At 37.4% G+C, this 9,449-nt stretch overlaps 1 protein-coding gene across 7 annotated transcripts; it reads right to left on the minus strand.

Annotated features, from left to right (window-relative positions):
- Positions 1–526: 526 nt before the first annotated feature.
- LOC109111415 (zinc finger protein 706-like) lies at positions 527–7,232 on the minus strand. Of its 7 annotated transcripts, none has more exons than XM_042775937.1 (4): positions 6,977–7,095; positions 6,871–6,894; positions 6,098–6,236; positions 527–1,357 (listed from the first exon to the last, which is right to left on the minus strand). In XM_042775937.1, exons 3-4 carry the CDS (start codon positions 6,230–6,232, stop codon positions 1,262–1,264), a joined length of 231 nt encoding a protein of 76 aa, XP_042631871.1. In that variant the 5' UTR covers positions 6,233–6,236; positions 6,871–6,894; positions 6,977–7,095; the 3' UTR covers positions 527–1,261. The 7 variants fall into 7 exon arrangements, with proteins under 7 accessions (XP_042631871.1, XP_042631870.1, XP_042631869.1 ...); XM_042775936.1 differs by having other exon boundaries at positions 6,098–6,233; positions 6,977–7,091; XM_042775935.1 differs by lacking the exon at positions 6,871–6,894 and having other exon boundaries at positions 6,098–6,233; positions 6,977–7,134.
- Positions 7,233–9,449: the final 2,217 nt, after the last annotated feature.

A 9,449-nucleotide genomic window follows, 5' to 3' on the forward strand; every position in this document is an offset into this window, starting at 1 on the left:
AAGATTTGGTGATAATATAGCATATTGAGAGATTAACAAGCAATTTTTAAAAGGCTTTGTCACTTTTTGACAAGGAGCACCAAAATAGGTGGATAATTTTCGGCACAGCACAAGAGTTAAAGTTATTTCATTTCAGTTAGTCGCAAAGGCAACATTTCAAATTTTTAAGTTTTAGAAGTTTACATTTTTTGTCTAATATTTAGATTTTATTTCAATTAACAAAAATAATTTTTCATAGTTTTAGTTAACAATAACAACTTAGCAAAGGACAATCATTGTGCAAATCTGCATGTATTGAGCTAATGTAAAACCAGTTTAAAACTGGGCCAATTCTGTTTGCTTCTGCTGTGATTAATGACCTGCTGTGTTGTAGCCAAGGTAATGATGCATATTAACTGCCCTAGAAACACCGTTCCTTGTTGCCACTGTCAATTCTTTTTCCATTCACACATTGAAAGTATATTTAGATCAAGTTTTTGAACTCAAGTTTCTTACCAGCTGTGTTGAAGACAAGCCTCACAATGACTTAAAGTAAAATTTTATTAAAGAGATATATTACATTGGTGTGGAAACCAGGCGGCTTGAGCAGGAATACCAAACATTGAGGCGATATTGTCTGAGATAATTCCGAAGAGAAATAACTTCTGCAGCAACATTAAATTAAGAATACAGTAACCTCGGGCACATCCAGTGATTCACAGAAACGCATCAGATTCCAGTTTCAGTGTATAGATCCAGTTTGTTTTTGACTAAAATAAATCAATCGGTGAAAAGCAAAATTAGTAAATGAGAAAACGATTTAAAAAAAAAAAAAAAGTTTTTGCTTAGGCTGAATGTCAAGTAGTGGGAAACCACTCACATATCCATTTGCACTCATCTATGACTTATCTAACAAGCAAAAGCAGACAAATATGTCCGTAACTACCACATTTATGTTACTGATGATCAATTGACGAAATTGACAATCACTGGTAGTTCTCTAATTTCTCTCAATCTATTAAATTACACAAGAAAGATGAGAAAAGAAAGCATGTGAGTGCAGGTTGATCTGATCGTAGCCAAGGCAAGTGCTCTGAAACCGTGTTGAGAGGGAAGCTAAACGTCATCAGTCTTTGATCCACGGGATTCATGTCTGCAGTGATGGGCAAGATGCATGTATAAAACCCAGGTAAGAGCGCTGATCGTGTCCTGCTGAATAAAATTTGAGATCAGGACTCTTATTGTGACGTTTTACACAATCAACCTCTGTTGTCTGGGCCGTTCATGCCTCCACGCCCTCCAGCTCTGGGGGAAGAGGGCTCTTGGGGTGCTTGCTCTCAAAATGCTGCTTGAAGGTCTTGGGATCTGGCATTTGTGACTGCAAAACAGAGAGGTTTCATGGTTTAGTTCACCACGTTATGGCTCAAGGGATTCAGGTCTGGCTTCATTCTGGTATGAAACAAACACTTTGCATGAAGCAGGGGTGACCAAAATCACATTAACTGTATTATGATCGTCACAGTTTCTGCGTCTCTTGATTAATTAACCATAATTAAGCAGGATATTGTTATTTTATCCTGTAAACATTGTTCAATTGACGTATTCGTTATCTTGCATTGGTAATGCTGTCATGCTTGGGGTTGCCAGATGACAAGAGCTTAAATCCACCAATCAGAGATTTTCACTTCAATGGCCACAATTAAACTTAAACTTAATTACATAAAAACATACACACACACACATAGTAAACCTAAGTGTAAGGAGCAATTCTGACTAATAACTAGTTGCTTATTAGCATGCATATTACTAGCATATTGGCTGTTTATTAGTACTTACAAAGCACATATTAATGGCTTATTCTGCACGAGCATATTTTAGATCCCTTAATCCACCACACACCTAAACTTATCAATTACCTCACTATTAATAAGTAGAAAATTAAGAGTTTACTGATGCAAAAGTCATAGTTAATAGTGAGAATTGGTCCCCAAACTATGTGTGTGTGTGTGCTTTATGCAATACAGAACACAGATTGTTTCAAAACAACTTAACATTTACAAAACAGAAAAATAACAGTCTTGTGAAACTCATTATGAAAAAAAATTGCATTTAAGATGTAATGCAGCTGTACAGAAGACAATAGTGTCATTATTAACAATTGAGTTCACCAACAGTGTCAATGTTGCAAAGTTCATCAATTATGAAACGAGTTAAATTCAGCTATGAGCAACTCTACAGAAAAGTAGTGTCATTATTTAGTCCAATTCAGTTCAATGTTAATTCGGTTTAATAACTATGTCCATGTTGCCAAGTTAGTGTCATTATTCAACTCACTTCAGTTGAAATTTTGTTCTCATCCAGCAGTGTCAGTGCAGTTAAACTAGTAATATTAGTGGATATTAACTGCCTATTAAACCCTAAACTGAGCAAGTGAAAGCTGAAAACATTCCAGTGTAGCCATCTCCACTGAGATATTCTGCTCAAATGAAAGTGTAATACAGCCAATCTGTCTTCCTTTACGGGGTCTTTTGTCGTTTTAATAGAAAACTGTTCACATAATTTGGAAAAATTGCAATTAATTTCAGAAATTTCACTGTTTTAGCCTTTGAGAGAAGGTTAATGTTTTAAATCAGGAAACTAGATGAGGTCAAATAAACCCTGTATATGAGCTGACTTTCTCTTGATTTGTGCCTACATGCAATAATTCTGATGCAAGATAGAAAAAAAAAATTCTCAAATGAGGAAAATATTCAATAATAAATGTGATTATAGTTAAAATAAGAACGATTACTCGGTAAGTCATTAATGTGCAGCCATAAAATACATTATAAAGGTGCTGTCAGACAATTTTTGGAGGAGAAATCCAATTATTTCAATAGGAATCCACATAATGGGGAAGTTTACGAAAGATTTCTCCCCACAGTTTTCACAAAGGGTTCAAGCTGGTCATGTAGATTCGCCACATTACTCAACGGAAAGCTGCTTGCTTTGATAACTTCTTTGTGAGCTGTGCTTCAAACATCACTTACACCATGGACTTCTGGCTAATGTGACCATGGCTTTTTTTTTTTTTTACCTTGAAATATCAGTTTCAAAATCACAGACTTCTAATAATGTGCTTTTGGTACTTCTCTACTCTTGCTCTGTACACACGTCATACCATCTCACACACTACTTAAGTAAAATAGGTTGGCAACATCATTTCATGGTGACTTTAAAGGGGACATCGATCAAAATTCACTTTTTCATGGTGTTTCAAACACTGTAGGGTGGTTGTGTCCACACACTGCATTTACATGCAAACAGTTTGCACAGTAGCACACAACCACCCTACAATGATATATAACAATCCATTCACCACTTCTTCTTTTTTTAAATCCCTAAAAAACCTAAACAGTCTCAATAATCAAGCAGTTTTGATTTTCTGAGCATTATGACGTCTTACTGTTCAGCCCCGCCCACAGCTGCAGACAGACTGTCCTGTTAGCATATCTCCGCCCTCAGCCAGCTGTACGCTGTCCACTATTTTCTCTGCACTCGAGCAGCTGTAGCAACAGCAATGTCTTGTAAGCAATGCAGGTGTTTTGTAGTTGGATGTAAAAGTAAAACATAAGAGTCTTAAAGGGTTAGTTCACCCAAAATTAAAATTATGTCATTAATGACTCACCCTCATGTCGTTCCAAACCCGTAAGACCTCCGTTCTTCTTCGGAACACAGTATAAGATATTTTAGATTTAGTCCGAGAGCTTTCTGTCCCTCCATTGAGAATGTATGTACGGTATACTGTCCACGTCCAGAAAGGTAATAAAACATCTTCAAAGTAGTCCATGTGACATCAGAGGGTCCGTTAGAATTTGTGACTTTGTGAACGCGACTGCTGTGACTGTTGACGTACGACGCCGCTGACATGTTTTCTGGTGCGCCCAATAACAAAGAAAACACGTCAGCAGCGTCATACGTCAGCGGCGTCCCTGCAGTGCTGTGAACGCGCTCACAACAGACCCGGAAGAGAAGAAAATGATGAATAAAGTCGTAATTTTTATTATTTTTGGACCAAAATGTATTTTCGATGCTTCAATAAATTCTAACGGACCCTCTGATGTCACATGGACTACTTTGATGATGTTTTTATTACCTTTCTGGACGTGGACAGTATACCGTACATACATTTTCAATGGAGGGACTGAAAGCTCTCGGACTAAATCTAAAATATCTTATACTGTGTTCTGAAGATGAACGGAGGTCTTACGGGTTTGAAACGACATGAGGGTGAGTCATTAATGACATAATTTTTATATTTGGGTGAACTAACCCTTTAATTTTCTCCTCACATCAGAGCCACTGAGGATTGATTAGCAGTGGATTAGTTTTGTTTTTGATGGTAACACACCACTGAACACATTAAAAAAAAAAACAGAAGAGGGGGCGGGGTGAGCAGTAGCTAATTATCATTTAAAGAGCCATGCACTGAAACTGCTCACTGTGAACAGAGCTGTTTTTGACAAGGTAAAAAGGGTGTTGTTTTACACGACTGTTGAGGAACTTTAACCAAAGTATGTTACAGACATTTCATGAAGACCCTAAAGAATCATACCAACTTGTGGAAAATAAGCATCCGATGTCCCCTTAAGCCGGGCGTACATGGTGCGTTTTTTGCTGTTGTACGAGCTCGTATGCGATTTTTTTCCCATCGGGAGAAATTATCTGGAAATCGTTGAAGCTCGAATGGTTGTGGATTGCATCGTGTGAGAGTGATTTACGAGCCGAGCCCCTCACGTGCTCCCGATGATTTTTAAACATGTCAAAAAAGTTCAGGAGCTGTCGGCTTGGATTTGTGAGGTGTGCGCAGTTGAACGAGCGGATTTGTCGATCTATCTGAAGTTGACCGATCAGGAGCTGAGGAAAACCAGAGAAGAAGAAAGAAGATGGCAGCGCCACGGTCAATTTGAACTATTGAAAAGGAAGATGAACTCATTTTTTAATTAACGTTCAAAAACAGTATACGAACTATAATACAACCATCAACAAATAAAACTGACAATGACAACAAAATAAAATAAAATAAATAAATAACAAAAAGGGGGTGTTTAATACATAAAATAAGACGTACATGTCATTTAATGTAAGAGAGTTACAAACAGATAAAGATTTTAAAGCTTTTTTGTTCTTAGACAATCGGATCAATGAAAGGTATTGCTCACATTCTTTCATGAAAACAGGAGCGGTCTCGCTGAACTTTGGCAGAAACAGTGAGCGCTGTATAATATCATGCAGTGTGAGTCGTCCGAGATGATATTTTAAAGCGGATCGCTCAAAAGCTACAGATATCAGGTGAGATGTAGTATAGGTAGCTGCTTATTGTAAGCTATAGCGTGTAACTAGGCTTTATAATTCACACACACACACACACACTCACACACACACAGGGTGACCTGGTGATGAAAAACAACCTGTAATAGTCTCGTATCAATATTATACAGTCATGAGAGAGAGAGAAACAGAGAGAGCGGTTTTATTTCATATACTTCATATAGGTTACACACTTTATTACACACTGTCCTTCTCTCAACTCAACTTCGTTCAATACATGTCATTACATCTGGGAACTTCATGCGATTGTTCGGAATTCGGCAGGTTGTAAAATCGTGTCGTTTACCACTGCGTCCGTACGATTTTCAGATAAACTCACTCGTGACGTGTGCACTGACATACGATCATCCGACCGTCAGAATTCACACCATGTACGCCCAGCTTTAAAGATGCTTTATGTCCACGAATCTCATGTGTGGCTCTCAGTTACTGGTAATTGGTGGAAGGTGTACTGACAAGTCAGATCTGTTACTCTCATAGTCAGAAACATGTTGCAGCTTGAGAACGTAATTTCCCAACACATTCATTGTCTACACACACCCATGTATAAAATCAGCTTTATATCGACAGCATGCAACACGGGTTCTCCTCTCTGGGCGGTGTTCAGAAAATGTCCCAAGTGTATACAATTAAGTTCAAAAAGCATAAAAAGTGCAATCTGTCATGAGTGGGAATTGAAACTCGGTTGAAAAGAACCTCTAAGGATGATCTGTCGGGGTAAAAATAACCGGCTGTAGTAGCCACTGACCCTGCAGACGCCACACGTGAACACCAGCGCCGCTTTCGCCGCGCTCTTCTGGTCGTGGCCTTTGGATTTCTTGATCTCTGCCTGCTTCTTGGCGTTTTTCTGCTGAGACTGGATTTTCTGGTGTCCACGAGCCATGCTGCTGGATTGAGGACAAACTGCTGTCAACAACATACAGAGACTGAAGCAGATATGAGTCACACAGACAAAGTCAGTTATCTACCAACAAACCAAACTCCACATCATTTACTGTGCTAGTAAAAATCTGTCCGATAAATCTTCACCGGGACTGTGGCTCCTATGGAGAGGACGTGAGGTTTTACACTTTAATAAACACACTGATCTGACTTTGCCTCTTTACAAAAAAATAACAAAATCAATCAGAAGACACAAAAACTCTACACATAAACAACAAAAGCAATAATAATACACAAAAAACTCTCCAGTTAACAGCTACTGCAGTATTTTTACATTTCATACTTTTTAAATAAAGAATAATATGCTAGTACACAGTAGAAGCGAGTTTTAGTGTTGAATGTAAGATGCATTATGAGCTAGCTGTACATTAGCTCGACACTTAGCACTATTTCATAACACACTATCGAGGCCTGTCGATAACCCAGACTTTAAAAAGACGCTAAAAACGAAACGTTTTATACCTAACACCTCGCATACTTAAAGAGTTCACGTAGATTAGTTAGTGAAGATACTGGGCTTAGTGAACAACACCATATGGTTAGCCAGCTAGCATGCTAAGCACACTAACAAAACCATACCTTTCGAGCAGCACACGGACACTCCTGTAAATTACGTGAATACGGGTTGTTAAAATGCGAATTTATAGGTTCTTTCCTATCTAGAGCTAAATATTGTTGGGCATACCTGGCGAACAGGTGAGATCCGTTGGCAGCTGAGCGCTTGTGAGGTGTGCTCCTGCACGCTATGACAGCTGTGCTCGTCCCAGAGCGACTCTCGTGTAGTTCCTGCACTGACCACAGCGACGCCGAGCGCTAGAGAGCCGCCGAACCCTGACGTCACAGCAGCCTCAGACTTACAAATAACAAGAAGAGTGCCAAACACACTAGAGTAGAGAACATATCGCTAAAGTAACTGTTGAGAAATCACATCTATCTTTGTTTGTGACAACCATAGACTGTATAAAAACAGGTGACAACCCGCGGCTCAGCAACAACAAAAAACAGTGGGAGTGGCCCGCCCTTTTTAGCCAATCAGAAACGTTCTCTAGCTGTCAATCATCTTGCAGTCAGAGCCAACGGCTCTTGAGTACACTACTACTCCTCACGTTCTTAATAAATAAATAAATGAATTAATTCATTAAAATACAATAATCACAGGCATACGTCATCGGGGCAGTCTCATTTAAAAAAAAAAAACGTCTTTTACACTGCACAAGGAATAACAATCATTTCATTACGGTTACTTTTTTTTTAAAAAAATTTTTATTATTGAACACAGAACAAATAACATACAGAGCACAGCATAAGACAGTCAGTGTAATATAAAATGTGACATTAATTAGTATCATTACGGTTACTTTTCTTAAATAAGACGTCCTTGATGACGTATGCAGCCTCCAGCCACAGACGACTCTGATTGGTCCGTCATCGCTGCATGTTACACACGTTAACAGCGCCATCTAGGGCCTGGACAATAAATGACACCACAACACCAAGAAAGCCATTGAATTAATAATACACACTAAAAGAACAGAATAGATGAGTTATTTAAATACATTCTCCCAATTTCATATTCAATTCCATAATTGCAATTCAAGCTGCTTATTCAAGTATTTATTCTGTTTACATGAAATCAATCAGATTGTGGTCTATTCTGCCACACACTGGAATTAATAATTAACTGTTTATACTCATTGCACTTGCAAAAAAACCTTTGTCCAAACCGCATGGCCGGACCAGAGATTTTTCTAGTAAAAGTTAAATCCAAGGATTAAAACAAATAGAATGTATACTTTACAAAACGCATCTTTTAAAGGCGCTTGGTCCAGAACACAGAGAGAAAAAGCATGCATGAAACAAGTTTTTTTCTTTTTTCATGTTTTATCACAAATATTCTTTACAAATTATTGAATTAAAAAAGGATTTTGGAAGGCATTTACAATACAACAAATTAAAATATATACTCTTCATATTCATGTATTTATTTTTATTTTGTTGTAATAACAATTCTATCAATAGATAATGACATTAAAGCACAATAAAGCACAGAAAAGGCTTCTGATTGTGGTTCCAGGAAGGTTTTCCTCTGTGAGTATAAGTCTATTTTGGGGCTCTATCAGTAGGTGGCAGTATTAACCTTCAATAACTCTTTTGGCCTCTCGCACCTCTGTATCAATTAAATGACAGGTTAACCATAAGACAAAGCAAAAACTCATTTAGCTTAATTTGGATTCATTAAGTAGATTTGATATGAGTAGACTGATAAGATAATATTCTTCCAGTACAGTTATAAGTTAAATCTGAATGTTTATGCATAGAAAGAATTCAGAGTAATAGTAAAATAAAAAATAAAAAAATATTAATTTCTTTATTCTTTGAGAAAAAAAAAGATACGTTGGGAAGTCTGCTGGTTGTTTTTTTCCCATGTAGTATACAATAAATGGGGTCTGAAGATTGCAAGCATAAACAAGGACACAAATCAATACTTGTGTGCAAATCTTTAGAGGCATGAAGGTATAGATGATGACAATTTTTGTTTTTGGGTAAACTATTATCTTTATTTTCCCTACTGTTATAGCTCTGTCCACATGTATGAACATGTATTGACATATAAAGCTACATTTCTTGGACTGAATAAAAAAAGGGAAAACATACAAGTTAGAACAAATATAACTTGGATAAACGTGAACCTTTTCAGTTACAGTTCAAAGTAAGAAAACGTATGTTCCGCTGATCTGAGAGCAGAAGGAAATTCATTACCCTTTTCTGTGTTATGGCATGTCTGAATATGCAAAACACTCTCTCTCAACTATAGCTCAAGACTGTGAATGCAAAATGTTAGTAAACATATGTAAATGTCACGTTTTATACTTTCTAGAAGAAACTGTATCATTGTGAGAAACGTATGCGGTCAATAGTGTTATGTTTCTTTTCTTTTCACTTAAGAAAGAATAGAGATCCTGAGCACTGAGTGATTCTCCATGAGGATGAATGTCTGGTATAAGACAATGAGGAAACATTTCTAGCTGTGTTTCAAATGCAAATGCGTACAGTTTATAGTTTATGATTTTGTCCGTTTTGTATCACACACCATCTACCATAATTTTGCATGAATGTTGGGTGCAGTTTCGACCATGCTTGGGTGGAGATGTCCTGCC

This window comes from Cyprinus carpio, chromosome A19, assembly GCF_018340385.1.
Source record: "Cyprinus carpio isolate SPL01 chromosome A19, ASM1834038v1, whole genome shotgun sequence".
Lineage (NCBI taxonomy): Eukaryota > Metazoa > Chordata > Actinopteri > Cypriniformes > Cyprinidae > Cyprinus > Cyprinus carpio.

What these genes read in the sequence shown, in the direction of transcription:
- LOC109111415 (XM_042775935.1), bottom strand. Translation starts at nt 6,232, where the DNA reads ATGGCTCGTGGACACCAGAAAATCCAGTCTCAGCAGAAAAACGCCAAG. An exon ending in TCACGTGTGGCGTCTGCAGG is followed by an intron (nt 1,358 to 6,097) that starts GTCAGTGGCTAC and finishes TCTGTTTTGCAG; the next exon opens with TCACAAATGCCAGATCCCAA.